Source organism: Dama dama, chromosome 33, assembly GCF_033118175.1.
Source record: "Dama dama isolate Ldn47 chromosome 33, ASM3311817v1, whole genome shotgun sequence".
Classification (NCBI taxonomy): domain Eukaryota; kingdom Metazoa; phylum Chordata; class Mammalia; order Artiodactyla; family Cervidae; genus Dama; species Dama dama.
In genome coordinates, this window is record NC_083713.1 from 71,498,501 (window position 1) to 71,514,677 (window position 16,177).

General features: G+C 51.4%; 1 protein-coding gene across 2 annotated transcripts in view; it reads left to right on the plus strand.

Moving 5' to 3' along the window:
* The window catches only part of STEAP3 (STEAP3 metalloreductase), a 47,457-nt gene that overhangs the window by 26,975 nt on the left and 4,305 nt on the right, over positions 1–16,177 (plus strand). For both annotated transcript variants that reach the window (XM_061135698.1, XM_061135699.1), the window contains exons 3-4: positions 833–1,360; positions 10,200–10,364. In XM_061135698.1, the coding sequence (XP_060991681.1) occupies positions 833–1,360; positions 10,200–10,364 (693 nt within the window). The remainder of the gene's footprint in view (positions 1–832; positions 1,361–10,199; positions 10,365–16,177) is intronic.

Below are 16,177 nucleotides of genomic sequence, written 5' to 3' on the forward strand. Positions count from 1 at the left end.
TTTGAGGTCAGCTTTGGCCTTGGCCCTGCCTCATGCCATGAGGCACAGAAACGGCGTTCCTTCCGAGGCACAGAGGTGAGAATGATGTCCCCGAACTTCAGTTTCCTCCCCTGAAAAATGTGACAATAGTGCCTACTTTCAGGCTTGTGGCAACGCTGAGGGATCACACGTGTTAAGCCTGGCACACGGTAGGTCCTGAGTCAGTGTGGGTAGAGCGGGTGACCACAGCAGTGTCAGCAAGACACATGGAGTGTCTGGGGTCAGAGGACACCAGCGGACCTGCCTGGGGGCTCACAGAGGGGAGCAGTGGGCTGCAAGGCGGGGGCTGGCTTGCGGAATGTCTCGTGTGTTGGCTGAGAGCTGCAAGGGGCAAGAGGACGTGGTCAGAGAGGACACTTGTGGCCTGAGGGATGCAGCCGCAGCCACAGCAGCACGTTCTGGGCCACATGCAAAGCCCAGCTGCTGAGCAACCCCCAGGGCAGGCCAGAGTCCTCGAGGCGCCTCTTCCAAGGGCTCCTGGGGGCTGCCTAGATGGGCGTTCTGCTTGTGGGTGCTGATGGCTATGAGCTGGGTGGGATGCTCACTGTTGAATGAGTGTTGGCCATTATCCTTGAGTAGTGGGCATTGCTGGGTCAGAGACAGGGAGACCACAGGGAGCCGAGGAAAGGCCTCTGGGCTGGGAGTCAGGGCCACCTTCTGCTCCAGCTGTACCTTACCTGGCAGCTTGCTGGGCCTCAGTTTCCTCGGCTACGTAGAGAGGAGTTTGGCCAGGAGGCTCTCTGAGGCCCCACCCAGGGACCCCATCTGACGCCTCCCACCTCCCTCCCCACAGGTGCCCGTCTGCAGTGACCAGCCGGAAGCCAAGCACACTGTTTTGGAGATGGTGCGGGCCATGGGCTTCACCCCTGTGGACATGGGGTCCCTGGCCTCAGCCCGGGAGGTGGAGGCCATGCCCCTGCGCCTCTTCCCAGGCTGGAAGGTGCCCGCTCTCCTGGCCCTGGGGCTCTTCATCTTCTTCTACGCCTACAACTTTGTCCGGGACGTGCTGGAGCCCTACGTGCAGGAGGGCAAGAACAAGTTCTACAAGCTGCCCGTGTTCGTGGTCAACACGACCCTGCCCTGCGTGGCCTACGTGCTGCTGTCGCTGGTCTATCTGCCCGGCGTGCTGGCCGCTGCCCTGCAGTTGCGCCGGGGCACCAAATACCAGCGCTTCCCCGACTGGCTGGACCACTGGCTGCAGCACCGCAAGCAGATCGGCCTGCTCAGCTTCTTCTGCGCGGCCCTGCACGCGCTCTACAGCCTCTGCCTGCCGCTGCGCCGCTCCCACCGCTACGACCTGGTCAACCTGGCCCTCAAGCAGGTACGGCCCTCGCGAGTCGTCTCCTGCCAGTCATGGTGCCGGCTGTCCCCTAGGGACACCCCGCCACTTGTCATCTGCCAGTTCTTCCCCGTGGCACAGTGGTAGGGAATCTGCCTGCCAATGCAGGAGACGCAAGAGTTGGGGGTTTGATCCCTGGGTTGGGAAGATCCCCCAGAGGAGGGAATGGCGGCCTGCTCCAGTAGTCTTGCCTGGAGGATCCCATGGACAGAGGGGCCTGGTGGGCCACACTGAGGGCAGCTCCATCCCTCTAGGTTCTCAGGCTGAAAACGCGGTGTCATCCTCAACCACCTTAGGTATCCCATGTCTATTACAGTAATTCTTTGTACTCCAGCTTCAAAGTGGGCCTTCAGTACCTTGGCGGGGGTTGCAAAGTGTCAGACATGACTGAGCACACAGCACCATCCTCCCAGATGGGGCCGTGTCCACACCCTGCTGTCCAAGATTCTGAGTATCGGTGAACAAAGCATCAAAGTCTCTATGTGCCCAAGTCAGGGAGACTTAAAGTGTAGCTATAAGTTACAGAGGGTACTTAGAAGGTAGTTATCACTATGGAGGGCTTCCCAGGTGGCACAGTTGTAAAGAATCGGCCTGCCAATGCAGGAGATGTGGGTTCGATCCCTGGGTTGGGAAGGTCCCCTGGAGGAGGGAATGGCACCCCACTCCAGTATTCTTGCCTGGAAAATCCCGTGGACAGAGGAGCTTGGCGGGCTATATACATGGGGTCGCAAACAGACACAACTGAGCACACGTGCCTATTGCTAAGGAGGAAAAGAACACTGGGGAGAAGGGTGGGGTGCACCCTTAAAGGGTGGTGTAGGAGTGCTGGAGTAGGTGATGTGTGAGCACGGGTTGGAAGGAGAGGAGCTACCTGGCACCTTTGAGGAACAGCAAAGAGGACCTCTTGGTGGATCCCAGGGTGGCAGTGGTGGGTGAGACCTGGGAGGCTGGAGCCACACCAGAGAGGCCTTGAAAGCCAAGGAAGGGCTTTGGCCTTAGACGCTCAGCCAACGAAAGGTTTTGAGTAGAGGACTGATGATCCATCCGGGGTTTTAATTGGCTCACTCTGCTGCCAGGTGGAGAAGATAGAAGATCTTCTAACTTGATCAGATGAAGATGCTGGGAGATCAGTTAGGAGGCTATGCAGGAACCCTGATGAGAGGCGAGGGAGGCTTGGAATGGGGTGGGTGCAGCAGAGGGGCAAGAACGTACTGAAGGCATATTTTGAAGCCTGAGTCGCAGGATTGCTGTAATAGACTTGGGATAAATGAGGTGCTCAGGTTCTTAGCCTGAATACCTAGGGGGATGGAGTTACCGTCATCTGAGATGGGGAAGGCTGCAGAAATATGTATTTTTTGGTGGGTGGGCACATTAATTATGCATTTAGGAAAGGCAGATGGTGCTCGTTTGCCATCAGGACTCCTGGGAATGCAGGGCCTTCAGGCCAAGCCAGATAGCACCACAGGCAGCCTCCCCAGCACCTGTACTCACAGAAATAGGCCCCCCCAGATGCTTCCTCCTGGTTTACAAACTCACAGGGCCTGGTTCTGACTCCAAAGCTCAGGTCTGCAACCAACACTGCTTTTCTTTATTTTCCCTAACCTGCTTGATTCTACCTCTAGCCCTCAGCCTCTGGCCTGGTGTGTGGGTCCTACGCACTCCAGGACACTTAAGTCATCCAATGAGACCCTTCTCATCCACCCGTGGTTCCAACTGCAGTTTTGTTCTTGCTGGGGAAGCAGGGGTCCTACGGAGGCTGTGCCCTCCCCAGGTACCTCTGCCATGCAGCCATCTGCTCAGAGGTCTGGCCTCTTCCCAGAGCAGGACTGTGGGGCAAGGTGGGCCCGCTTCCTGGGAACCACAGACCTCAGCCCTACTCACTTGGGTTCCTGCTTCCCTGCTTGCACCTTCTCAAATGCCCTTGTCCTTCTCCACCCATGGACACCTGGCATCATTGCATCTGTAGGCTTGGGCTTTCATAAGAGAAAGTTGGAACCCAGACTTCAGGTGCAAAAGCAAGACACCTGCTGGGAACGAGAAAAAAAGGGAAAAATAATGGTCACACACTCTTTAAAAAGAGCTTACAGTGTTCTAAGTAGCATTCTAAGAGCTTTACATACCCAGCATGAATTCATTTAGCCTTTATCTCTATAAGGCAGATGCTGTACTACCCTTGTTTTACAAGTGCTAAAACTGAGGCATGGTGAGTTTAAGTTGCTTGGCCAAAGTCACACAGCCAGTAAGGGGCTGAGGTGGGATGCAGATCCAGCCATTCTCTTCCAGATCCAAGTTCATGCCCATGTAATTTCTACAGGGAAAACACGTCCAAATTACCTGTTGAGTAAGTGATCCCAGAGCTCATTCATTCACTGAGTTCTACTCTACCAGGCCCTAAGGCCACAGGATGAAATAAGACAGTCTCGTCCTCCCCTTAGCTGGCACAGGGTGGCGTGCAGGCCTGCAGCCCAGAACCCTGGACTCTTGTCCTCTAGCATCACTGATGGGAACAAAGAGCTTGGCCTTGAGCAAGTCATAGACCCTCCTCGGCTCTCAGCACCCCGGTGGAGATGGAGGTCCTCCCCAGTGCTGGTGGTTTTGATGCGCTCTGATATTCTCCCCCAGGCAGGAGGTCCTGCATAGCTCCCTGGGGTATGGCACAGTGCTTGTTGCCCAGGAGGTGGGAGATCTGGGTGGCAGGTATTCCAGGCAGCGGGTAGGGAAGAAGGTGATGCCCCCTTCCCAGCAGAGCACGAGGCAAACCCCTGGCTGCCCCTTCCCCTGCTCACCTCTGACTGCCACTCTCCAGGTTCTCCACCCTGCAACGGCGCTTTCTAGTTTTGTTTTTGGTTCATTCATTTATTTATCTTTGGCCGTGCTGGGTCTTTGTTGTCGCGTGGGCTTTCTCTAGGTGAGGCAAGCAGGGGCTACCCTTTGTTGCCGTGTCCAGACCTCTCATTGCAGTGGCTTCTCTGGTTACTGAGCACATGCTCTGGGCGCACGGGCTCAGCAGTTGCGATGCGCGGGCTCTAGGCGCTCCGTTTTCAGTAGTTGTCACTCTCGGACCCTAGGGCTCATGGGCTTCAGCGGTGGCTTGCAGGCTCTAGAGTGTGGGCTCAGTAGCTACGGCACACGGGCTTCTTTGCCCTGCAGCATGTGGAATCGACTGGACCAGGGATCAAATCCATGTCCCCTGTCTCACAGGTAGATTCTTATCCACTGTGCCACCAGGGACGTCCCCACATCTCTTCTTGATATTATGTTAATATAGTTTTGCCATGATGCAAATACCAAGGCACAGAGGGGCAAGTACAAGGTCATTTTCCCTGAGTTTCAAAGCCCTGTAAGGCTGCAGGCCCCAGTGGAGGTTGCCAGGCAACCATCACTCCCACAGGATGGGATCAGAGACAGATAGCAAAGTCAAGCGAAGGGGCCGAACCTTGTTCTGCAGTGTTCTGTAGGGCAGAGCCAGGGCTGCTGTGGGTATGTCGGGGTTGGGGGCGGGGGGGTGGGGGTGGCGTTTAACAGCAGAGCAGCCCAGAAGTAGGAGGCACACCCAAGAAATGATGAGTTGCCTGAACCTGGAGATTCAGATACTGGATAGTCCGCGGGTCAACTGTGCCCTCAGGCTCCAAGACTGGGCATCTGAGGTTGTTCTGCATTCAGCCCCTAACAGCAGGGCTCTGGGGGCAGTTTGTGACCTGTGACTTTCCCAGTCTGCCCTCGGGCTGCCCTCACAGGGCCTGCAGGAGGCAAGCGCTCACCACCTTGGCTGCCCGACTGGAGGGAAGGGAGCACGCTAGTCTGGGCATAGGAAACACAGATTTCCTTTAACCCCAAGTCCACAGATTTGGAGACACAGCTGTATACCAGCTGCAGAGAAGACCTCTGAGACCATGTTTATCAACAGTATTAATAGTATTACCAGCGGTAACTAGTACTTTCTGACTTACTTCTGTGGTAAATCACATTTCATTTATTAGTGCTTTCTGATTTACTTGTATGGTGCCTTAGAAATACATTTTAAGATCAAAATTAATATCAAAGAAAATGTTTTATGCACACACTGTCTTCTCCTTCCCCTCACCCCAAATCTAGTCTAAGCTGTCAGAGAGAACCGTCTAGATCTCACATGTGACCATGTCACTGCTGAAAAGCATTTGGTGACTCAGGATAAGGACAGACCCTTCACAGTGCATCTGGGCTCTGTCCCCAGGCTCATCTCCCCAGTGTTTCTTTGACATGTCACACTCAGGTCCCATATTGTCCTCTGAATGGGCAGAGCTCACTCCTCCAGCTTGCATACCCCAACCTGGGACACCTTGGGAGTCTGACAAACTCCTATTCCTCCTTCAAAACCCAACCTCTATTAAGCCTCTCCAGCCATTCTCCCATTCCCACCTCTGTAATCTGTTGTGTTTGGGCCACATCTCTATGATATTTCTTTTGCATCACTGTGTAATCACTCATCGACATGTCTGCCCAGCCTAGATTCCCATGACTGGGTGGGTCTTCCACCCCTTGAGGTCCATGGTTCCTAACACAGAGTCCCAGTGCATGTTCACTGAGTGACTGTTAGCTTGGCCACCATGAAGCTAACACCAGGCATCTCTCAAGAGAAGTCTGGGTAGAGCTTAGGGAAAGAACTAGCCTAACTTCCCAGCTGCCATTAAGACCAACAGCACCAGCCATTTATTATATTAATCATCTACTATGTGCCAGTCACATGCTTCTCACTTCACAAACATCATCCATTTAGTCTTTGCAATAACAGAGAGAGGTGCTGGTACTCTGGAAAGTGACTGCCTGGATCTCAGGACTGCCCTCCAGCAGCAGAGCCAGCATTGGAACCCGGGCCTTGGGACAGCGAAGCCATTCTCACCAGCACCCTAGACTGACCCTTCTCCCGCCTTACCATATTCTCCGGGTTTGGCTGGAGGTCAGCATCACCCTCTTGCCAACCACCACCCACTCTTGGGACATGGTGAGCTTTCTGGTCTCCTGTCCTTGAGCCCTTCTGCCTCTAACCTGAAACCTACAGGGAAAGGAAATGTCATGTGTGGATGCCAGCGTTCCATCTCTTGTTGATGCGCGCTGTCCTCATCGTGTCAAGGCAGCCAGCTTGATTAGCTCTGAACGTGGGAGAATCCCTAGGGTAGTGGAGAGCCATCGAATCTATGTCCCGGTTAGCCGCGTGTGACCCTGGTCGCTGGGAGCCCTGAGACAGCGCTGTGGTTGGAGGAGACCCCCACGGCCTACTATCCAAATGCTCACACAGGCTCCTCACCACCCATGACTCCCTCGCCTGCCTCACCCAACCCCTTCCCAGCATCACTGCTGACTGGAAATATTAGGGAAAAAACAAGACATTTTGCAAGCAAATGTGGTGTGTGTCATCATCCAGACTCTTGTGACATTAACTGCCTAATCTTACCAAAATGCAGGAGGGAGTGACTAATGAAGTATATCTGAAGAGCAAACAACTCAGAACATGGGAATGACTTACAAGCAGCAGTCATTAGTCCTGGGAAGGTGTGAGTAAGCCTCCACCAGGCTCAGGTAGGAGGGAGACCTCCCAGCCCCCTTCAGGGTAATATCCGGCCCCGCCTTCCCTAGCTAGTGATGACATTTGTTTGGTAAGGGAGTAAAATTCTGGGATTTCAGACACGAGCTCTTCCTGCTCTGTCAGTGGAGAAACGGGGGCCCAGAGCTGGAGTTGCCCAGAGTTTCACAGGACTCGTGGTCAGGGTGAGAACCTGGGTATGCAAACTCCTGGTCCTTTTGTGGCTTAATGACACCAGCGAGAGCCAGCCTGCCCTGAAATAGAACAGAGTCCATCGTTTTTCACAAATGGCAGGAAAAGTACTCAATGGATGGCATTGGCTCAGTTTCTTTCAACTTTTTCTCATAAGCTTTTCAACCATTTTTGCTCAGCCCACTAGATCCATTTTTATTATTACATCTTCTAGCTGCACTGGGGTTATTTTTTTTCCCTCTGCTGAAATAGTTTCTCAAAAACCTGACTGACTCTGTTTTGCAAAGCAGAGACATGCCTGCTAAAGCCTGGTCATGTTTCTTAAGGGAAATGCTGTTCCTTGTCCTGTGGGTAGAACTGAAGCATCAGCATTTCCCAGTGTTCTGAGAGAACACCTTGACCTCCAGGAACTCTGCTACCTGGTCTAGTTGGGAAATGATATTTTTAATAGGAGGATCTGTCAGCCCAGCTTGGAGGGGGCTCAGGTGCAAGGGCACTCCCCGTGGGGAGGAAGGGAGTGGACACCTCTGGGCCTGCAGTGGCTCGTCAATGGTGCATCCCTGGAGCTCAGTGGGGGATTCAGAACTCTCTGAGGGCAGGTGTCTTTGCTGTCTGTGGCCTAGGGCCTAGCACACAGATCAGTTCAGTTCAGTTCAGTCGCTCAGTCGTGTCTGACTCTTTGTGACCCCATGGACTGCAGCACGCCAGGCTTCCCTGTCCATCACCAACTCCCAGAGCTTACTCAAAACATGTCCATTGAGTCAGTGATGCCATCCAACCATCTCATCCTCTGTCATCCCCTTCTCCTCCTGCCCTCAATCTTTCCCAGCATCAGGGTCTTTTCAAATGAGTCAGTTCTTCACATTAAGTGGCCAAAGTATTGGAGTTTCAGCTTCAGCATCAGTCCTTCCAATGAATATACAGGACTGATTTCCTTTAGGATGGACTGGTTGGATCTCCTTGCTGTCTAAGGGACTTTCAAGAGTCTTCTCCAACACCACAGTACAAAAGCATCAATTTTTCGGCACTCAGCCTTCTTTATGGTCCAACTCTCACATCCATACATGACCACTGGAAAAACCATAGCTTTGACTAGATGGACGTTTGTTGGCAATGTAACATCTCCACTTTTTAATATGCTGTCTAGGCTAGTCATAGCCTTTCTTCCAAGGAGTAGCGTCTTTTAATTTCATGGCTGCAATCACCATCTACAGTAATTTTGGAGCCCAAGAAAATAAAGTCTGTCACTGTTTCCATTGTTTCCCCATCTATTTGCCATGAAGTGATGGGACCAGATGCCATGATCTTAGTTTTCTGAATATTTAGCTTTAAACCAGCTTTTTCACTCTCCTCTTTCACTTTCATCAAGAGGCTGTTTAGTTCTTCTTTGCTTTCTGCCATAAGGGTGGTGTCATCTGCATATCTGAGGTTATTGATATTTCTCCCGTCAATCTTGATTCCACCTCGTGCTTCATCCAGCCTGGCATTTCACATGATGTACTCTGCATATAAGTTAAATAAGCAGGGTGACAATATACAGCCTTGACGTACTCCTTTCTTGATTTGGAGCCAGTCTGTTGTTCCATGTACAGTTCTAACTCTTGCTGCTTGACCTGCATACAGATTTTTCAGGAGGCAGGTCAGGTGGTCTGGTATTCCCATCTCTTAAAGAATTTTCACAGTTTGTTGTGATCCACACAGTCAAAGGCTTTGGTGCAGTCAATAAAGCAGAAGTAGATGTTTTTCTGGAACTCTCTTGCCTTTTGATGATCCGATGGATGTTGGCACAGTAGGTGCTTCCTTAGTGCTCATGGGTCTGCTTGGTGAGTGGATTTGGCCTCTGCTGTGTAGCAGTGGTTGATGTCATGGCAGTCCGAGGGCAGGTTGGAAAAGAACTTCCAGACACAGAGCATTTCAGATGGGAGTGAGTTTATTAAGAACAAAGAGTTGAGGTAGTGTAGGGGCGGTGAGCACAGTGGGCCAACCTCCTGACAGACCAGGGAGAGAGGACGGGACGCTGTTAGAACAGGTGGTCAGCTCAAGGAAGAGCTGATGCTTTCCATGGATTGGTAGCCAATTTTTATGGCCTCAAGACAAAGAAAATTCCTGCCGGAAGGGTGGCATCAGGTGATTGGTTTGGGCACAATAGGGTGAGTACCAGGGGGGAGGGGTTGGGAGGAGGGGCATTTTTGCCTAATTTGGAGTCAGGAATCTGGCCAGTAAGGATCAGGGTGGGTTTTGGCAATGGTTACAATGAGGCTCAGTCAGTTCCAGAGGTGACCTTGGATCTGGGCTCTGCATCAAAGGCCTCACACCTGTGACTTCGGTATGGGACTCCACAATTGAGTCAAAGCTATATTCCTCAGACAGAAATGAGGAGCTGGGTGGGAAGATGGGAGCTGGGGGCTAGTTAGGAAACGTTGAGGGGTTTGGTGTCTGTGTGTCTGGAGTATGAACCAGTGATGGGGGCAGCTTGGGGGACCAAGGGTCCGGGTGAGAAGGCTGGGAGGGGAGGTGGGCAGCAGGGGCAGCAGCCCGCCTCGCTGATGGGATTCTGAGCTCGCAGAGCTCCTCCCTCCTCTGGGGGACCTGGGCACCCGAAAACCTTGAGAGATGGTCATGTTTGGAGGTTCTTTGTGTCTTGTCAAATTCTCTGGCTCCTTAATCTTGGCTCTCGTGGCTGCTCTGGTTGACTGACCCCAGGCAAATTTGTCAAAGCTGTGGGAAGGGAGCCATGTCTTCGGAGCCCGCTGCCTGTCTCCTAAGCTCAGCTCTGCCATCTCCTGAGGTGTGTGTGACCACGGCAAGTTAACTTGATCTCTGTGCCTCGTTTCCCTCATCTGAAAAACGGGGACAATAATGAACTCTCCCTCACAGGGTCGTTCTAAGGATCAGGTGAGCTGATACTTGCAAAGCGCTTCAAACAGAGCTAGACACACATTACATGAGGTGGAAAGTAGAAATGTTGGTTGTTATTGTGTTTCTCCCATCCCAAATTCCTCACTGGCCCAAATCCCAGGGCATCGACCTTGGCCACAGTGTTTACGGTTTTCCTTCCATCTGTACCAGGTCTTGACCAATAAAAGTCACCTCTGGAATGAGGAGGAAGTGTGGCGGATGGAGATCTACGTGTCCCTGGGAGTGCTGGCCCTTGGCATGCTGTCCCTTCTGGCTGTCACCTCACTGCCATCCATCGCAAACTCACTCAACTGGAGGGAGTTCAGCTTTGTCCAGGTAAGGGAGCCTGGGCCCTGCCTCTCCCATCCATGCGCCTTCCCATCCACATGCTGCCTGGGTTTTCACAATCTGTGCAACAGAACCACTCAGTCCGGTGTCCCGGGAGCCTGGCAGATTCACCCGGGTCTCCCGAGAAAGGGGCTGCCTGGGACCAGCTCATCTTCACCACATCTGGGGAAGCCAGATTTAGGCATGTGAAAAAAACAGATGGCAGAACGTTGAACCCTGGACTACACATTCTCAGTTTCTGCAATTCTTGGGCTTCTGAAACAAAATCCCATAACATGGAGTCACTGGACATGTCGCTGATCTGGCCAGGGAGTCAGCGAGCCCTTGAGTGAATCTAGCGGCCCACCCAGCACCCTCTGCTCAACCGGGCCCTGTTATTCCCTTTGACCTCTTGAGTCATGCACAGTGGATAGGAGGTGGGCATGAGGGTCTCCAATTTATAAGAAATAAACCACAGCATTTTCCAAAGGACACCGCTCTATGAAAAAGGACATGTGGGGTCAAATACATTTGGGAAAAGATCCGCTGCCCCTGAGCTAGTCACAGTGCACTTTGGCACATCAAATTAATGTCTACCACAAGCAAACCCTGTTCAGCCGACTTATTTGAGTCGTAGCACCCTCCCTACCCCACTTCCCCCCCCCCCACCACCCACATAACAGCTATCTACACTCTACAGAACACACTTAGGAATCTGCTACTAGTGGCGAAGGTTCTTCATGCATTTATTCTTTCAGTGTTTACTGAACACACACTCTGCACCCAGCATTGTGCTAGACCTGCGAACAAGCCAGGCATGCACGTGTGCATATGCCCAGATGCTCAGTCATGTCTGACTCTCTGTGACCCCATGGACTGTAGCCCCCTTAGGCTCCCGTGTCTGTGGGATTTCCCAGGCAAGAATACTGGAGTGGGTTGCTGTTTCATCCTCTAAAGCCAGGCATAGCCATGTTTTAATTTTAAGGACAACTGGGAAGGGACATTTGCATTCCTCTGGCATCGCCCACTGTTCTCTATACAGAGCACGTGGTCAGCCCCCGGTACTGACACGCTAGCTCACCCACTCCAGTGAGGAGTGCTGATTAATGCCGGGTTCTAACAGGGACGTGGTATCAGGGCAGGGAACAGCTATCCTCCCACCCCCACTGCCGACAAACATCTGTTGCATATCTTCTCTGTGCAGCAAGGACACAGCATGAGATTCCAACAGGGACACCAATGGTGCGGTACTCTTATGTAATCCAAGTTAATTGTTCCCTAACTGGGGACGCATGCACAGCCTAGAACAAGACGGAGTTGCAGTGTTTTATATGTCAGTTTCTGACTGTCACTAGCTCTGCGCATCTTGGAAGGTCTCTGGAGGAATGCTCAGGCCTGACGACATGCTGGCAAAAGAGGGGAAGAAAGAATTTTATTTATCTGCCACTAATCCTCATGTGTCAAACACCCAAATCTGGGATTTTCCAGTTCCTGCCTGGAGTCTGCCGGGGTACATGGTTTATCCACAATTAAAACAGACTGCAGTTTGCTCCCCTCACCAGAAAGTTGCTTCCTTAAGCAGCCATAGATTACAAGCCCCGGCTCCTGCTGCCAGAGAAAGCCGGGGGATTTGGTTTTGTTAGCAAAAGCTGACAGGGACCTCAGCAGCTGCTCTGCTTTACATGCTGAAGAGTTGAAATACAAATAGGAAAGTCCTGCTGATGCTGCAGGAAGAGGAGGGTGGAAGGCCGAGAGAGGGGTGGAAAGGCAGGGTTTTACTTGTGGAAATCCAGTGCCCACATTCTGTCCTCAAATGCTTTATCTCCCAAGGGCTGACATGGAGAAGGAACAGAGTTGTTCCAGCTCTGGAACCATGGGCAGATCATGTGCGCTCCCTAAGCCTTACCTTACACTCTTGTGGAGTGGAGTGAATTCCCTCCAGAGTGAATGCTGCGACTCACTGTGCAAGACTATGTGTAAAACACACATACAGAGTGATTCGCCATTATTCTCAGGGCATGTGGCCACATTTCCATGATCACTAAGCCACCAACTGCCCATTTCTGAGCCCAGTAGGAAGCAGGAAAAGACTGAACAGTTGAGTCACTCAGCACTCAGGGGAGGCCAAGAGACTCCCCTGAGGGCCTTAGAATGGTCCAAGGCAGGTTTGCAAACTGCAGTGGACACTCATTGACGGGTCATGAAATCAATTTTTGGTCTACAACAAGCTTTTTAAATATGAAATAGAGTAGAATGTCTCCCAAAATGTCAGGGCACTTCACATGTTCTAAGCACAGACATCTTTTTTTTCAGTTGTATCAGTTCAGTAATTATAGATACATATGTGGATAGATGTCATTGTGTACTGGGCAGTAATGAAAATGTGATTCTTATGGTGACCTGACATCAAAAAGTTAGAAGTCACAGAGCTCTTGGAGAAATGCAGATACCCAGGACTACCCCGACCTATGGGTTGGCTCTAGAATCTGTCTTTATAAGCTCTTTGAGTGACTTGAGTGCATGCCATGTGGTGTGTGACAGTCTCTGAGATGGTGGAGCCAGCAGACCGGGGTTTCAGTCTCAAGACCACTACTTACCAGCCCTGCACCGCTAGACAGTTTCCGAGCCTCTCCGAGCATCCAGACTGTGTCCTGACTGTCTGTGTCCGCCTCCTGTAGTCATTGGGAGAATCTGTGTTGAGGACGTGTATAGTGCCTGACACATGCCTCCAATGGTGGCTGTCTAGTTTTTGACGTGAGCTTCTCCGTAAGGTACACACTGCTTTATAACGAGGAGTACCCCGACCACATTTCCTTCCCCAGCCAAGAATGACTGTCACCACAGCCTGGAAACTGACTCTGGAGACAACGTGGTTCCCAGTGGGCCTGGCCTGACCCCTGGGTCTGTAATGATTTACTGAGCTACAAGCCATCAGAACAGTGTGTGGATGCAAGAAGTTGACCTGTGTGTACGTTCCTGACGCTGTTTTCAAAGTTTTTAATTTGGGGTTTTGTTTGGATGTTTTTGTTGCTGTTGTTTTGGGCTGTGCCAACTGCTCCTAATTAAGCCAGTTAAACATGGTCAGATTGCAGAATACCAGGTCAGTGCAGCTCAACTGGAAAAGGAACTAGGGTTCAGCTCTTAGCACCTCGGTTCTGCCCCATAGTTAGAGGAGCTTCCTGTGGCCTTGCCCCTCTAGCCACTTGCCTGACATAATAGTGGAGGCCTGCTCTGATCCCAGCCTTGTGAGCAACGGTCCAAAGCCCCTGCCCACCACAGTTACTGGGCACTGGCAGGAGCCAGCAACACCCTGGTGGTTTCTTTCCCACTAACAAGCTTACATCTAATAGAAATGGCCTTAGCTTGTTGTGGGAGTCATTAATTGCCGCAAGACCATGCCTCCCTTTGGTTGTTCTGGGGTTTTTAAATTGTTCCCAAGGAGAGTGAGTTTTAGGGAAACAAACTTGCTGGAGTCATCCAGGCTTCTCGTTGGGATTGGAAAGTCAAAAGGCCCTTTGTCATTGGCTGGTCTTTGGCTGTCAGCCCTGCCTGTGAGCCATCAGCCCGAGGCTGGGCCCTCCTGCCATCCGTCACCGTGGGATTCTGGATGGTGAAGGGAAGAGGATGTCTGAACGGGAGCAGGTCTTTATTGTCTCCCAGGGCATGTCTTGTTTGCCCAGCAGAGTCCATCACTCTCCAAATCAGGGCCAGGGACAGTGGAGAGCATGGGCGAAACACTGGAGCCCCAGGACATGTCACCAAGGGAGATGTTTAGGCCTCACTGGGGCTGCGAGGACGCGCTCCTGGGCCAGGGTGGATTCTCACTGCTGCAGCATCTGGGAAGGCATCACAGTGCAGAGTGTGAGCCCATTCAGGCCCTGGGTAGGTCTTTGTCAAAGGAACAGAGAGGACCGGGTCCACCCGCATCAAATAGCCTGAGCAGAGGGGCCACAAAGACATCTCAGCCTGGAGCTAGACGGTCTCAGGTGAGGAAAGTCTTCCAAACTGGTGATTCTTAGTCCTGTCGGCAAACAGCATCCTTGCTGAGCTTGTAAAAGCTACCAATGTCTGAGCCCCATCCCAAACCAATTTAATCTGAATTCCTGGGACTGACGCTTGGGCATTAAGATGCTCCCCAAGTGATGTTACTGTGCAGCCAGATTTGCAAACAGTCTCCGGCTGTGAAAAGGCACACCCCAGCCATCTCAGCAAAACCCAGTGAATTCATCTGAGTGAGGAGAGCAGTAGTTTGGGACTTGGAAGTTGTTTGGGAAATATCGGGGTGGTTGGAAGGCTAGTTGAAGATTTATTCCTGATGGAGAATTACTCGGTGGTCTAGTGGTGAGGACTCTGTGCTTGTAGTTAGCACTCTTCCAGACCCTACTTTCAGCTACTTGGGATATATACCAGAAGTGGAATTGCCAGAGCACATGGTGACTTGTTTTTTAATTCACTGAGGGATCACCGTACCATCTTCTGCTGTGGCCGCACTCTTTCCACTCCCACTAGCAGCAAGTGTTCCGATTTCTCCACATCCTCACCAACACTTTTCTTGTTTTGTTTTGAATAGTAGCCCTCCTAATGGATGTGGAGTGGTTTTGATTTACATTTTCCTGATGTTGGGCATCTCTTCATGTGTTTACTGACCATTCATATATCTTCTTTGGAGAAATTTCTGTTCAAGTCCTTTACCTATTTTTGAATTAGGCTGTTTGTTTTTGTGGTTGTTGAGTTCAAGAGTTCTCTATATATTCTGGATATTAATCCCAAATATTTTCTCAATGCTGGGAACTTCTTTAACCCGAGTCTTCATTATCAATAGATCAGAACTTAGAAAAAGCTAGTGTGGTTCAGAAGTTGCTAGGAGATTTGGAATTCTTGACAGGTCTGGAAGTGACTCTGGTTACATGTGACTCACAGTCAAGAAGCCTCCCATTTGGGGGCCAGCCTTTTCATGTGACACCTGAAGTAGCTGTGGGTAGCACAGAGCCAACCGTGGTCTTTCCTAACAGGCTCTACTGAGCCAAGAAGTTGTCAAGGATGTGACAAAAAGATCCTTGAAGTGGTCACAAAGCCAAGAAGAACCAGAGCTGGCTAAGGAAGAATAGAGACGGGATCTTTTGGCAGCTAGTATTTTTTTTTCTTGTTCAGTCACTAAGTCCTGTCCAACTCTGTGTGACCCCATGGACTGTAGCCTGCCAGGCTCCTCTGTCCATGGGATTTTCCCAGGCAAGAATACTGGAGTGGGCTGCCATTTCCTCCTCCAGGGGATCTTCCCCACCCAGGGATCGAGCTCAGTAGTTGCGGCTCCTGGGCTCTAGAACACAGGCTCAGTCATTGTGGTGTACGAGCATAGTTGCTCTGAGGCATGTGGGATCTTCCTCCATCAGGGTCAAACCCATGTCTGCTACACTGGCAAGTGGGTTCTTTACCACTGAGCTGCAAGGGGAGCCCAGCTAGTATTTTACTTAGACTTAAAACGTTATACTTGCGAACCTAGTTATGAACTTGTATGTATAGCCATTAGAAAATATTTATTATTACTATTTTTAGTGAAAGCATTACAAGCAATTCTTCTGAACCAGTCACTGAGGTTCACCGTCTTGGGTTTACACTGGAGCCGGTATAAGCAAAGCGCCGCCCACGCCAGGGAGGGGTAAGCATGAGGTACGGTAGTAAAATCAGACCCACTTAGAGCCGTGTCTGAGGGCACTGCAAACAAGACAGCATCTCTCAGCCAAGCCCCTGGATTGATGCTGACAAGCGGGGCTGGAAGGAAATCCAGGAGGCCAATTATAGCTTCTCCGTGGAAAGCTCAAAGC